Source organism: Mus pahari, chromosome 14 (assembly GCF_900095145.1).
Source record: "Mus pahari chromosome 14, PAHARI_EIJ_v1.1, whole genome shotgun sequence".
In the NCBI taxonomy this organism is placed as follows: domain Eukaryota; kingdom Metazoa; phylum Chordata; class Mammalia; order Rodentia; family Muridae; genus Mus; species Mus pahari.
The window spans coordinates 21,457,698-21,473,139 of record NC_034603.1 but is presented as its reverse complement, the minus strand read 5'-3'; the positions used below and the strand labels follow the sequence as shown (position 1 = coordinate 21,473,139).

The 15,442-nt window shown below is 40.2% G+C and overlaps 1 protein-coding gene across 6 annotated transcripts in view; it reads right to left on the bottom strand.

Moving 5' to 3' along the window:
• Positions 1-117: 117 nt before the first annotated feature.
• The window catches only part of Aff4 (AF4/FMR2 family member 4), a 74,530-nt gene continuing 59,205 nt past the window's right edge, over positions 118-15,442 (bottom strand). For all 6 annotated transcript variants that reach the window (XM_021213026.2, XM_021213027.2, XM_029546530.1 and 3 more), the window contains 8 exons: positions 14,464-14,558; positions 13,603-13,666; positions 13,350-13,486; positions 13,055-13,126; positions 12,159-12,252; positions 10,315-10,358; positions 9,233-9,453; positions 118-5,988 (listed from right to left, as the gene is read on the bottom strand). In XM_021213026.2, the coding sequence (XP_021068685.1) occupies positions 5,861-5,988; positions 9,233-9,453; positions 10,315-10,358; positions 12,159-12,252; positions 13,055-13,126; positions 13,350-13,486; positions 13,603-13,666; positions 14,464-14,558 (855 nt within the window). In that variant the 3' untranslated portion in view covers positions 118-5,860. The remainder of the gene's footprint in view (positions 5,989-9,232; positions 9,454-10,314; positions 10,359-12,158; positions 12,253-13,054; positions 13,127-13,349; positions 13,487-13,602; positions 13,667-14,463; positions 14,559-15,442) is intronic.

The following is a 15,442-nucleotide window of genomic DNA, read 5'->3' as shown; positions in this document are numbered from 1 at the left end:
AAACTGAGATCTGTGCTGGTGGGACCAGACCTTTGCAGAGTCAGACTGGACCCTAAGATACAAAGAGCAACTACACAAAAGACCACAGCAGGAGCTGAAGAAACGAGAGTCGCACAGTGCATGTAAACGTAATACAGAAAAGCTAGCTGATATTTATTAAACTTAGTTTCTCCAGCTATGGTTTGGCATTATACAAAGCATCGTAATGACACAGTAGAGTTAAAAAGAGTTTTACAAATTGAAATGTGATACCCTTGTCTCCAAATATTTTAATTGCCATAAATTTGTTTAAAAATACACATTAAACGCATGTTTGACACTCTAAACTTTCTATAATCTCAATACCACAAAATACATATAATATACTATACAGATGTGGAAAATCTAGTTAGTATATAATACTTTGCTCACCATTAACAGCTTATTATGTGAAATGCACATACTGACTTAGAAATCCTAGCTCTTGAGCCCCAAAGTACCTCTGAAATTTAACGTATTGCAACAAATAAAAATCACAGTATATAATTGAAATTTTGGTTGAAAGTGTCAGATGCCTAGCTATTTTGGATAAAAGAAACCTAAGACAAAGATTGGATCATGTACAAGATAAAGGCCTCTCTCCATCAGCAACAGCGCCCTTCAGGGGAGTCATCAGGCCTGTACTTTATCAACCATGTTACTTCCCCTCCAAAACCCTCCCCGAATATCAAACCATTATTTACCAAATGATTTTAATTTCAAATAAAAAGATCTTCAATAAATATATAAGCATTTCCATCCTCCATATATAAAATTTCTCAGAATCATTCAAAACGGAGGTTAGGTAGAAATTTCCCTAACTGTGCTTACCAACCTAGTGTCTGGCCCTCAAGTGGGGCCTTTGTAGGCCCTGCCAATTGAGCCAGGGCTGTTGGCTAGCCCCACCCCTACCCTCACCCTCGTACTGTCGAATGCTCATGTCAGTGATGTGCCAGGTGTGAACATAGTGGGGACACCTCTGGATCAGCAACAAGCTCAACCATCCGGACACAGTGGCACTGGTGTGAAAGGTAGCACTTCCAAATGACATCTTCCAGAGAGGTACAGACAGGCAGAAAACCCCAGTGGCTAAAAGCTGAGAAGAACCCTAACACAGAAGCAGCACAGTCCAAACCAAGCATCATTAGGATTTCTGGGTGGGAGCTTGTCCACGCTCATCTGAGAGCTTTCTCTATGTTTAAGGATGATGATTTCTGCTGAGCTGATCAATGGCAGCAAGGAGAGAGGCGCATGCAGACATTCCTGAAAATCAACTTCTTAAATATTAGCAATTTAAGCTGCTGAAACCTCTGACTCGTTGAGACTTCACCTGAACACCTTGTTCTAAATACCATTTACAAGAGAAGTGTAGCTTCTTTACTATCCCCTGGCTCTGGGAACCGTAAGTTCTTTTTAGTTAACCATGGGGTTCGTGTAAACAGGAGTTCTGCAGACCAGCATCCTCTTACTCCACTTTGCTTTCTCCCAGGTCTCTGTGTAGTGCATGCTGGTCTCAAACCGACAGTCCAAGTGCTAGAATTGAAGCATGCACCACCACACTGGTTCACCAATGTGGAAAGTGGGTCTCAGTACCTCAGGCTCTCTATCTAGCAAAGGGTGGCCTTTGCCTCAGGGTATGCAACCCACACTCCTGGCCTTCCCTAACCTTAAGCATGTGTTACTCACTGGTTTGGTTTTGGGGTCTGAAAAGTTGCAGCTGAAGACCTCCACTGGAAGGCTTGGGGAAGGCACATTTACAACTGTGACAGCTGGCCTAGTCAGTGTGTCTTCCCAGACCTTCTCAGTATTTTTTCTACTGATTTTACTCATAGCAACACTAGGTGTTACAATATTACTGGAAAAGAAGTCTGCCTCTCTAATTGAAATGTGAAGCTGGATGGGATTTGTGTTCCACATCCTAGAGGGATGAGTTACAGGAGTCTGGATTTGAACAAGGTGCTCTGGCTTTCCAAGTCACTAAGGTATAGTCCTAACCCCATTCCACCCGCCTAAAACAGTCTTCCTCAGTAGATGTCCTTGGGGCCCAGACACCTTACAGACTCCTATAAATCAAAGTATACAATGAAGCCATTTTGTTCAATTAGCTATTGGAAAATTAAAATCTTTCCCACCCTGTAAGAGCCCTATTATACTACAGAAGGGCTCAAATATATTTCAAAAGTTAATTTACTACAAATCATAGTAATTAAGTTTTAACAATCTAAAGGAATACACATTGCATCCTTGAATGTTAATATTCAAGGTGCCAAGAACAAAGTGTCTTAGATCAATTTAATAAATAATGTGGAAATAGTTGCACTAAGCTAAAATACTAAACACACATTTTTGACAAACTAATTCCATGTTTCATACATACATACGTACATATATATAAAGTGTGTATGTGTACATATTTTTAAGATCCAAAGTCGCATACCCTCATACCTAGAAGAGTGTACAGCATCCCCCTTCTCAACTGAGCTAGGCATCACCCCACGGAGCTATTCCTGGTTGCACTACAAGCTCCTCTGAGCACCAGCTCCAGGCAGTGCTTATATTCCTGAAAAGAGCCTCTGTAGGCCCTGGCTACACAATGCAAGCTCACTCGTTAACCGTCAACGTACCAAAGTTTCAGCTGTTAAATACAAATGATGCTTTCTAATCTAGCTGATTAAACCATTAATGAAAAGAAATGAAGAACAATTTAAAAAAAAAACAAAACAAAAGAACAACAGCTACTCTAAAGCCACAAGTGTGTCATTCAAAGTGCAGCCAGATGCCTATAAATCCCTAGTGCAAGAGCTTCCCAAAAACCAGCAACTGTGGACGCATGCACGCTTGACTCTGAATTGCTGTGACAGTGGAGAATTCACTCAGTAGCCCAGCCTTCTCCCTTCAGCAGCTCTGTCTGTGACTTTATTTGAAGCACTTACTGATAATAAAGTGACTTCATAACTTCTTGCCCAGAAAAAGGTGTCACTGAGCAAGGAAAGGGCTGGGTGTTCTCCAGCCAGAATGGGACATGGGCTGGGCTGTGTAATCTTGAATGTCTGGAGGGGAGTGCTCCCACAGTCCAGCCTCTCCCAGGCAGGACTACTGTGACAGCTGCATCACTGTGATTGTGTGATTGCCTGTCCAGAGTCCAATGGTGCATGCTGCTGCCTCCTGGCATAGAAATGTGATCTTAAGAGCAGTGAACTGAGCATTAACGAGAGTTGCTATTTCTATTACTAACTATAGAGTGAATACAAGTTTCAGACTAAGTTGATAGCCACTTGTCAAATCAGCTTTAAATGGCTAAAAAACACTGAGGGCACCTACCGAGAGGGAGGGATGGTCACTTGTAAAGGAGTCCAAGGTATGTGCTGGACATGACTGAGACAAAACATCTGAGAAGAGACACAGAGTGTATTCTCACACACTATGACATCAAAAATGCAATCGCTTAGGATCAGATTTTGATCCATTGCCCATTTCTACCTGGTGAGGAAAATCCTCCACAATGAAAGGTTTAACTGTTTCATTCTCCAAGAATTGACAGTTTTAAAGGGAAAACATCTTAAAGCAGCACCATAAACATGTAGGAAACTCTGCTTTAGCATGACGTCAGCGTCGCTCTAGAGTGTGCTGCACACAGCCCAGAGCTGGAAAGCAGAGCCGCGAGCTGCAGCTGAAGGCGGAGGCTGGAAGCACAGGGAGAGGGTGCTTGCTCTACTTCTAAGGCCTCCCTGAAATGGAGGAGCCAGAGTGAGAGAGAAGAGGCAAGGACAGGACACACAGCTGTTAAACCATAGAGGTTACTAGCACAAGAGAGGAACCGATGGCCTCTGAAGAAGTATTCCGTAAATACACTACGATTAAAGTAGAAAGGTACAGAGGCAATTCAAGGGAAAAATGTTAATTCAGCATAAGCTATAGGTATCAACCCTCAACACTATGTAAAAATAATGAGACACAAAGCAGTTGAGCTCTGTAGATATGAGACTGCAGGACAAAGTTCACTATCTTCAGAAACAGGTGGTGAAGGAGAGTCAGAGATTTGCGACACCGCTGCGTGAAGATTTCTATCCCTCTTCCCCCTTTCCATTCAAGTCTCAACAATCATCTGCTAACAGGGAATTTTTCTCCCTAATTGGATGGATTTTTGGAATGAGAAGGAAAAGCCATTTTTTGAAGCAGCATTATACCCAATTGATTACACTAAATCAGGTACCAAAGTACTAGCTTTTCTGAAGGAATATCTTAATGTGACTCTAAAAGAAGATTTAAAATCAAAGAGGATTTGAAATTATTATTGTAGAGGACCAACCATGCATGGCTAATCTGGTCCCAGCATAAAACTTTATCTGTAAACAATCCATAGAGTTATCATTTAAAGTTAAGATTTAAGGCACACCAGACATGACGGGGTCACTAAAAAGAAGTATAGAGGAAGAGACATTCCTCGCTCTTCTCTGCTATACGCACCTTGCAGGAACAGTAGTTTGATAAGGAATTGTTACAGAGCTGGCTTCCTAAGCAATATCTCTATTATTTCCCCCTTTCCAAGAAAGCTCACCCTGAGCCAAGTTTGGTACTTTTCTAGTATAAATCTTCTTTTCTTTAATGTGACAAGGGATTGTGTAGCTCAGGCTAGGCCCAAACTCACTGTCTAGCTTTATGTAGCTTGAGGATGATTCTGACCTCCTGATATCACTGCCCAGTGCTGGGATTACAGATATATACAACCGTGCTCAGCTACTACTGTGAGTTTTCTGATCCTGTCAAAAGCACGCATCATTGATGAGGATCTTTGGAAAGAGAAATTCATTATCTCCACATTAGACATTGGGACAGCTCCTTTCAAGCTCCAGTTACTGACCTGTCATATCTGAGCATCACAATCTCTCCACCATAGGGGAAATCCACAGACTTGAACCTTCCAACATTATCAATGAATACAGGCTGCAGCCTTCAGAAACTGGATCACTGCTTTTAGGAGTAACTTACTCTGTTTCAATCAAGTGTCAAATGAGTAAAACAAAAAAAGAATATAAGGTTTTAATAAACTCATAGTTTAAGATTGTCCTTTATGAAGCCATTCAGTATCATGTGCTTCCCCAGCAAATCTATCTGATTTTTTGTAATGCATTAGATGCAATGTAGTCACCTTGTGATTGCTAGTGTTACTAACACACATTCACAGTTTTGAAATAATGCATACTAAACCAGACCCACTCCATTTCTGCACCCATGCAGAATGCCATCTTCTCATGTTTAAATGACTTTTCACATGTGGAAGAGCATCCTTAATACCAAGCATAAATCCTACAATAATAAAACTGTAGTAAGACTTGAAAGAACATAGGTGAGTAGCTGTAGAGAGAACAAGTCCTGTCTTGGACAAGCCAACTCTTAACTTAGAAGACATTAAGTAACACAGCTCCCAAAATATATAAATAAAATGCCTACATTAAATTTATGCTAAATATAAACAGAATAAATTTATAGGCAGAAATACTAAGCTTTAAACAAGCTCCAAACTGGGAACTTGAAAAAAAAAAAAGAAAATAAATAGAATTTTACTTGATTATTTATGAATTGCAACTGGAATTCCAATTACTAAAACCATCTTGCTGATGTACTGAAGGTTTAGAAGCATTTAAATACTTGTCACATTGGGAATCTTCAAAGGGTCAATTGATATGATAGCTTTGGGTTATAGAAACAACAACATAAACCAAAGAGGAGAAAACCATTCCTCATTCTTAGTGTCGACTAGGTGGTGTGTTATGGCAGTTTTCCTTTGTGATGTGACACAGTGTTGTGGAAAAAAATCAGAGGCAACAAGAGTATGTTCAGTTCAAGATATCAGCTTGGCATCCTGCCGAAGCCAATGCAGTCCCTGCCGGGTGTAACGAGCCAGATCTGTCATGATGCTTGCATTAAAGATGAGAGGGCCCATCACTTTGTCCAGTTCAGCAAAGAATTCTAGAAAATTAAAAACATTCATTAAGTATCACACATTCTTCACTGATTTACTGTAAAATAGCAGTCTCCCACACTAAAGGCCCAATACAGAGTCTCAGGTTTAAGAAGTAATACATTTTAAACAGAATGCATGATAATGAATTCCAGGTGAATACCACTGATGAAAATGGTCAACTGCTACTACACATTAAAAATAGAGTCCCTTTGGTACATGTGCAGCACCCCACTGGATTACTCAAAAGCACCCCTCTATGTGTTATTTCCGTGCAAGTAGTAGTAAGGCTGGAGAGAAGGCTCAGGGGTTAAGAGCACTGGCTGCTCTTCCAGGGGACCTGGGTTTAATTTCAGCATCCACATGGCAGCTCACAGCTGTCTGTAAGTAACTCCAGTTCCAGGGGTTATGACACCCTCAGACAAGACATGCAGGCAAAAATATCATGCACATAAAACAGAATAAATAAATCATTTAAAAAAAGTATTAAACAGGAAATAGTGTCTGTGTGTTCCCACACTGGCCCCAGTGTAACCCCATGAAAGTCTGTAACAAACCACTCCGCTCTTATCAGATTCCCTGAACCACAAATAAATCCCTTTTGTTTAGCCAGAAGTTTAAAAACTGAAAGGTCAGAAACAAAAAGATTCTTCCTCAGTGAGCAACAGAGGCTCTACATCAGGATGGCATAAATGGGAAGAGTGAACAATGCCCTAGGATTTGACTCCAATGTATTTTTGGGAGCAGACAGGGATGGAGTACTTGGATATTTCTTTGAAAAGAAAGCTTTTAGACATGCAGAGAAAAAGGACTGTTAAAGACTACCTAATAATCAAATAAGCCAAGAAATGATGAGACATTTAAGGTTAAATGTCTATACAGAAATTCCAACTAATAAATGCAAAAGGAATGCCAGAACACAATATTGCTGCTGATTTTTCTTTGCTCACTCATTCCCTGAATAGGATTTCACATAGCTCGCGCTGCCCTGAACTCCCAATGATAAGCTCAAACTCTTCATCCTTACAGCTTCTGCTCCCAATTCCTGGAATTACAGGCAGATGAAGTGCAAGTTTCTGGTTGTGTCATGTGATGCAGACTCGCATGATGTTTGGAGAGAACAGACAATGATGGGTGAGCTTGCATACACAGTTAGCTGTGTAACTCTTTGTTGGTCTCTCGTCTGCTGATCTTCACTTCAATTAGACATGGCAGAGAATTCCTGGCATTCTGGTGGGTCCTGGTCACTCCTGCTGATTTGGCAGAGGCCTGGTGGTTTCTGCTGGATAGTGCCAACACTGCTGTTTGGTGACACTTTTGAACTGGACTATTGGTATCCTGACACTACTGAACTGGGAAGCTGGTATCCTGACAACGGAGATTGGAATCGCCCCAAAGAATTACTTCCAAACAGGTTCCCATCCCCTTGTTCTATTTACCATCTTTTCTCCCCTAACTTTAGATGGTGGGCTAGAAGAGGTATCAAAATGTTTGAAAAATCTAAGCCTGCAGGCAGGCACCACTGTACCTGGCACATAATAAATTTTTTATTTCCTAATAATGGACCCAGGCAGTAGTCATCATGGATGTCAAAAGTGTAAGTTAAAGTTTAAAAGGAAATGTTGTATCATGCTCGTCAAAGTGACATCACATAATAACCTATTGATCTTAAAAAAAAAATTTTTTTTTAAAAGACAGGGTCTTGCATTGTAGTTCAGACTGGTTTCCAACTTACAATCCTTCTGAGACAATAGGCCTACTTCACCATGCTCAGTCTGATGATTGTTTATGTATTTATTTACTTACTTACCTACTTACTTATTTGGGTTTTTTGAGATAGGGTTTCTCTATGTAATGGCCTTGGCTTTCCTGGAACTTGCTCTTAGACCAGGATGGCCCTGAACTCAGAGACCCACCTGCCTTTGGCCTCCCAAGTGCTGGGACTCAAGGCATGTACTACCACCAACTGGCTTAGGTCTGATAAATCTTAATATCAATACTGAGTAAATACCTGTGGTGGTTTGAAAAAAATGGGTCCCATAAGCCCATAATGAGTGAGTTAGGAGGTGTGGCCTTGTTGGAGGAAGCTGTCCCTGTGACCAGGCTTGGAGGTCCCAGAAGGTCAAGCCAGGCCTAGTGGCATCACTGCTTCTTTCTGCTGCCTACAGAGCCAGATGTAGAACTCTCAGCTACTTCTCCAACACCATGTCTGCTTGTGTGCCACCATACTTCCTGTCGTGATAAATGGCTGAACCTCTGAACTGTAAGCCAGTCCCAATGAAGTGGTTTCATTAGTAAGAGTTGTAGTAGTCATGGTGTCTGTTCACAGCAACAGAATCCTCACACAATACCTTAGGTAATTAGGTATATCTTAATAAGATGAACCACTTAGAGCATTAGAACTAAATATTAAACTTGAATTTAATCAACAGAAAGGAACTAAGAAAGATAAAATAAGTGTAATGGCAGCATGAGGAAGAAATGGTCATATGCAGAATGACATCATCTATGATTCAGTTTCTTCACAACATCAATGGCATGGCCAAATAAGGGGGAGAGTTATTTACAAAATGCAGCATTTAGACCTCGCTTGAATACTATATAAAACAAATCCAACTCCTCTATTTTCTTAATGGTTCTCTCTCTTACATTTATCTGTCTGTGGATGTGTCACAGTGTACTTGTGTTGAGTCAGAGGAAAACTGTGGAGTCTCTTCTCACCTTCCACCAAGTAGGTCCTGGGGCTTGAACTCAGGCTTCGTGGTAAGCACCTTTACCTACTTGCAGATCTAACTGCTATATCGTTTAAGGTGTATTTGAGACTATAGGGGAAAGTTGATGGTAGACAAGGTGCTGCCCCCTGAGCTACTTTCAACATGCCAGAATAGAGAGGTATCTATCTGTCTTACACCAAGAACTACTTCTAGTTTAGCTTGTGTCAGCATTACCACAAAAGCCGTTTGTCTATGTCCCTTCCCCCACATCAGTCCATCTGTTCCCCATCCTTCACGTTAGGGGCTAAACCCAGGGTCTTATGCATGCTGGGAAAGTAATCTAACAGGGAGCCATGCACAACCCAAGGATATTTTAACCATATCTAGTCACAGTTAGTATGCAGCTAAGCAAAGGATGTTATTAGCAAATTGATTATGATTGTCTTTAAACCACAAAATAAAGTGGTCTCCACATACTTAACTAAATTACAAATGTTTAACTATTCTATTATCAAAGTTTATCCAGTGCCCAACAAACCTTTTTGTTCTTTGGAAAGCTGTTCAGCTTGGTCCCAAATTTCTGTGGCATAGAGGAAGTTAGATGTAACCTGGACATAGCTTGCTGCCATCTGGTGGATTTTCTGTGGAATGGTCACCGAAGAACCACTTGCTGAAGCACTACTTCCCCCAGAGGAATAACTTCCAGAATTGCCTGGTGACAGTTTTGGAGAAACAGGGGAGGGCATCCCAGCAGCTTTGCTACACACAAAGAGAAAAAGGACACTCATTCACACACACATAGTGAGTACTATGAAATCAGCACACTGCAGAATGGAAGTCACCGCGGGCTCCTGTCTCAAAAGAACAAATTAAAAAGGACACAGCTCAGTGAGAGAGCACTTGTTATACCATGCAAGAGGCTCTGGGTTTTACATAAGCCCTGGGGATGTAGAAAAGGAAATAAGATGGAATGTCAACTCACATTAAAACAAAGATTCCATAGATAGACTGAGAAAATGAAAAAGAAAGTGAGTTTGCAGGGTGTTTGTTCCCCTTTCAGGTGTAGGTGGAAGGGGTTAATGTGGAATGGAAGATAAATCAAAACCAAGCCACTATATTCTAGCAATGAAAAGTCTGAATGAAGTTAAAACCATCGTAACAAATCTAAACAACATGAAAATCGACCTGAGAGACTCAGACACTGTTAAAAACTCATCCGGGGCCGGTGAGGTGGCTCAGGGCGAGGGCGCGCCACCAAGCCTGACGACAGAGCGTCTATGAACCGATACGGGAGGACAGAGAAAGAAAACCAAACCAAAAGCCAGCTCAGATGTCTGAGTTGCTGACATATCTCATTTCTAACCTTTCCTAAAATTCTTTATATTTAAAATTATTAAATTGGAAAGAATAATTTTAAAAGAAAATACTTTTCTAGAGGCAAAACGCAGTAGGGAAGCATGCCAAAGGCCCTGGGTTCAATTCCAAACAAACAAATAAATTTTAAAACACCTTACTAGAGATTGTAATTCTTTAAAATTAGCAACCATTTTGCTGTCCATTTCTACTCTGATCCACAAATAAACTAATCAAAAATATTTCAGAGAACAAAATTGTACCTACCTCCCCAAGCCAGGTGAAGGTGCTTGAGAATTACTGTAAGAATTCTGCATGGAAAAAAAAAATTTACTTAACAGCAATATATGTAACTTTTAAGGCGTTCAGTATCTTCCAAAGTGTTGCACTAGGGTTGATTGTGAGGACTTTATAAAAAACTGGCTCCATAGTGAGTTTGAGGTCATCTTAGACTAGATGAGACACTATCACAGAAAAGTAACATGATGGTAGAGATGGCTCAGTGGTTAAGAGCAACTGTTGCTCTTTTCCAGAGGTCCTGCCTTTAGATCCCAGCACCCAAGCTGGGCAGCTCACTCTACTCCAAGTGATCTGGATCTTCCTCTGGCCTCTGAGAACATGAACACACACACACACACACACACACACACACACACACACACACGGAGGGAGGGAGGGAGGGAGGGAGAGAGAGAGAGAGAGAGAGAGAGAGAGAGAGAGAAATCTTTAAATATTTTAGTATTTTTTTATGTACAGGTATTTTGCCTACATGTATATCCGTATATCACATGCATTCCTGATGCCATCAGAGGCCAGAGGATGTCAGATCCTGTGGAGCACACAGAGTTGTAAGTGACCATGTGAAAACTGGGAATTGAATCTGGGTCTTTTGGAATAGCAGTCAGTGCTCTCTTTTTTTTTTGTTTTTTCGAGACAGGGTTTCTCTGTATAGCCCTGGCTGTCCTGGAACTCTGTAGACCAGGCTGGCCTCGAACTCAGAAATTCACCTGCCTCTGCCTCCCAAGTGCTGAGATTAAAGGCTTGTGCAACCACACCCAGCGCAGTCAGTGCTCTTAAGCACTAAGCCATCTCTGCAAACCAATAAATCTTTAAAAACAACAACAAAGAATCTATGAATGTACAACAGAAAGAAGTTACTAAGTGAAAAGCTGGGTTGTTCTAGATAGAAGACTTTAAAGATGAGTAGCTGGGCTTGGTGCACTTGGAAGACAAGAGGCAGGTGGGTCTCTGTGAGCTCTAGGATAGCTCAGTCTACAAAGAAAGTTCAGGATAGCCAGGGCTTTTACATAAAGAAACCCTGTCTTGAAAAACTGGGGGTGGGAGTGGGGTGGGGAAGGAAAAAGCGAAAAAAAAAACCAAAAAACAAAAAACAAACAAACAAAAAAAAAACAAAACCAATGAATAACAGAGATAAATGAAAGGAAGGGGAAAAACACACATGGGAACAAGTCATACTATATACAAAACCAGACAGAAAAGAGAATACTCATAACCCATCTAGGTTGTACAAAGAGGGGTTTAGATGCTGGGCGGTAGTGATACACACCTTTAATCCCAGCACTTGGAAGGCAGAGGCAGGTGGATTTCTGAGTTCGAGGCCAGCCTGGTCTACAAAGTGAGTTCCAGGACAGCCAGGGCTATACAGAGAAACCCTGTCTCAAAAAACCCCCAAAACAAAAACAAACAAACAAAAAAAAACAACAACAAAAAAGATATTTAGGGTGTGACAATAACCCTGTCTAGGCTGGGTGTATGGTTCAGTGGTTGGGAACTTGCTTAGAATGCCCTGAGTTCCATCTCTAGTAGTGTAAGGAACAAAACAAAACAAGGTAACAGTTTGAATGAAGACAGGTGGTATGAAAAATACAAAGACTATTTTCTAGGATAGATATGGCTACTGTTTACAACCTAATATCCATACTTGAAGGCTTTCCCAAGAAAGCACAGACACATCTGAGAACTTCTAAGCAGTAGTTAGTTTGTTCCTCTCTTGTTATGTTGTGCCTAAATATGAGAGTATCTCTGGGACAGGGAGGAAAAGGTTTGCACATTTTGTGTCATAAGCAATGGACTGTGTTATACATACTTACCTTCAGGTGCTCAGTCAGTGTCTTGGAGTACTTCAGTGCATTCTCCTTCTTCAGTTTGAACAGCCTCAGGTACAACAATGACTGGCATCTCAGGCTAGGCAATGGAAAAGGGCAGTGTATTTAGACATGGCTCCATCTACAAACAGTCTTTCCATTGTGTAGGAATATAGGGCTGGCTTCATTTGAGCAATCATGGCCCAGGGTCAATCTTACCTCTCAAACGAAACCAAGAGGTCAGCTTAATATGGGACACACCATAGGGAAAGAAAAGTAGCTAAGAAACTCCTATTATCCCATTATTATTGACATTCAAAATTAGGACTATACCAACAGACTATAATTCAAATATCTTTTAAAAGTTAAAAACTAAAAGTTGGAAACTGAACATTCTGAGTGAGATGGACTACAACAACATTCACCCAGATCACACAGTTCAGTCCACACAATTGTTGTTCCTGCCCACAACCCCAGCAAAGGCCACTTTGCTTCCTGCCATGATGATAATGGACTGAACCTCTGTAAGTGTAAGCCAGCCCCAACTAAATGTCTTCCTTTATAAGAGTTGTCTTGGTTATGGTGTCTCTTCACAGCAATGGAAACCCTAACTAAGACAAGGGGCATGTATTAAAGAAGAGCTTTAAAAGTGGTCACTTAATTCAATGGAGGGTCTAGCATTGGTCCTACTCCAGCACATTCATCAAGAGGGCACTGGATTAGAGACAAGAGCTAAAACCTTTCAGTAGGGGTTTGAGCTATTTCCTCTTTGATTATTAAGGTTTGTGAAGAGGTTGTGGAAGACTGATTCATGGATAATTCTCATAAAAGCACACACAGTACAATTCATCAAGAAACTGTCTGTTTCCCAAGCAGCAAAGGATAGAAGACAAAACACTTACCAAAGTACTGTGAGTCTCTTGTCTGCAGCTGTAGCATCTGGTGCCAAATAATTCTTTAGTTTCATAGTGTATCTATGAGTTGAGATGAAAAAGAACAGAATATTTCACCTTGATCTTAGAACTTATATTCTAAAACTATCAGAATCAACCCTAAATAAAACACCCACTAAAATCTACCCTAAGAAAACTGGAACACTAAGTGTCTTTTCAGTTCACCATATTCAGCTAATCAAGTAACTATGTAACAATAATAAGTGATAAAGATATTCCAATGAAACAGCAAGTCCCCACTTACTTAATGAGCTCCACCGTGTCTGAGTACATAGGGAATGGGGACTTGGATTCCTGAGCGTTCTTCTCTAATGCATTCCCACACTCAATGAAAGATACTACAGCATCAAGGTAGTACACGGCTTTCTCAAACCTATCAGACTAAAGGAAAACAGTGCTGATTAATGACCCACTGCAAATACACACAACAGAAGGGTACACATGTCAAAACCTGAATAGAAATTTGATGAAGCACATCAGGAAGAATATTTACATACCAAAGCATCTGCATTGTGTTTTAGTTTTTTTGCTTCTTGTAAATAATGGTCTGCTGAATAATTTCTGCAAAATACAATTTTTTAAATAAATTTTATTTATTTTTATAAATAAAAATGGTCAAAATTTCCTAAGAAAATTACAAAGTCATTTTAGTCTCTAGTAGCTTATAACTTTCACATTCTCAAGTAAATGATTATTAAATATTTTATAACAATAATAAACTATTAATAAACATTTCAATTTCCCAACAAATGTGTATAGATTAAGAACATAAATTATGGGCTACTATGACAAATCTTCTACTCAAGTACACAGATCACGTTCCCTAGTATTAAACATTAGCTTACTCTTTTTTTTTTTTTTTTTAAACCATGAATAAATTGGATACAGATATAAGAAGCACCTTCTGACAGAAGGCAAGAGAAAGTAACATTGCTTCTCTGAGACCACTGTTCTCAGCAGTGGTACTGACAGCAGGAACAGCTCTAGGGAGAACATCCTTCCTGTCACTCTGGAGAGCCACTGGTTGTTAAAAGAGTAGTTGGATTAGAGATGCCTTTCATGTTAAAATCTGAATATTCTGTAGGTCAGATACAAGTATTAATAATATAGAATCTGACGTACTTAAGTGAATCTATTATACACTGACTAGAACTTCTAAAGTGCATACACAGAAGTTTATTTACCTCTTGAAAGCTGGTATGGTGGTTCATGCCTTTAATCCAGACACTTAAGAGGCTGAAGCAAGTCAACCTCTAAGAGTCTGAGTCTACACAGTGTGCTCCATGCCACTCAAGACTACATAGAAAATTCTGTCTCAAAAAAAAACAAAAAAATAAAACCCACAAAATTTATCTCACCTGTCATCAAAGGCAAGCTTTGTTCTCCGAGGCTTCGAAGACTCAGGGGTTGGTGTAGATGGAGGACAATTAGAGGAGCTATTTGGAGCCTTCTCCTGATCAAAAGAATAGATATAACTAAGTTGAAACTGTCAGGAGATTAAAAATGAAGCTAGTTGCACTTCTTCAGCCACTGCTAATAGTGCAAAATTCCACAATCTTCAAATTTCTTTGTTTTGGATTTTATACTACTTCTGCTCAACAGAAGATTGAGTTCATTTTATATAACCAAAAGGTCTGGGTTCATTTTATATAACAAAATATTTATTTTTATACTTATTAAGAGTCTACGGTGTACAAGGCACTTAGGGTAGGTACTTGTTAAAACATAAGGAAGGTACCAACTGAGTATGAAAATGACAGTACTGGTCGGGGGGTGGCTGAGTGCTTTGAAGCAAAAGAACCTGAGTTCAAATCCCCAGTATCTGCATGAGACCTGACATGGCTGCATGTCCTGATAACACCAGGGTTGTGAAGATGAAGCAGGGAACAGCAGTGCTGAAGTAGTGAGCTTCAGGTTCAAAGAAAGACTCGGCCTCAGTGAGGTAAACAGCTGGAGAGGGCTCAGCAAGTAAGAGCACTGGTTGCTATTGCACAGTACCTGGGTTTGGTCCCAAGCACCCACATCATGTCTCACGACCACCTGTAACTCTAGTTCAAAGGATCCCGTTTTTTGACCTCTGGCACCAGGCACACAAGTGGTATATATCACACACACACATACATGCAATACACTCACACATACAAAACAAAAACAAAAAACTTAAAAACTAAAAAAAAAAAAAAAAAAAAAAAAAAAAAAAAAAAAATAAAATAAGATAAAATTCAATAAAAAACAATACCAAAAGTCCTCCCTTAGCCTCTGCATACAGGCATGGCCACACAAGGGGTGGTGCTGCATCATAAGTGTCTACACACACACACACACACACACACACAC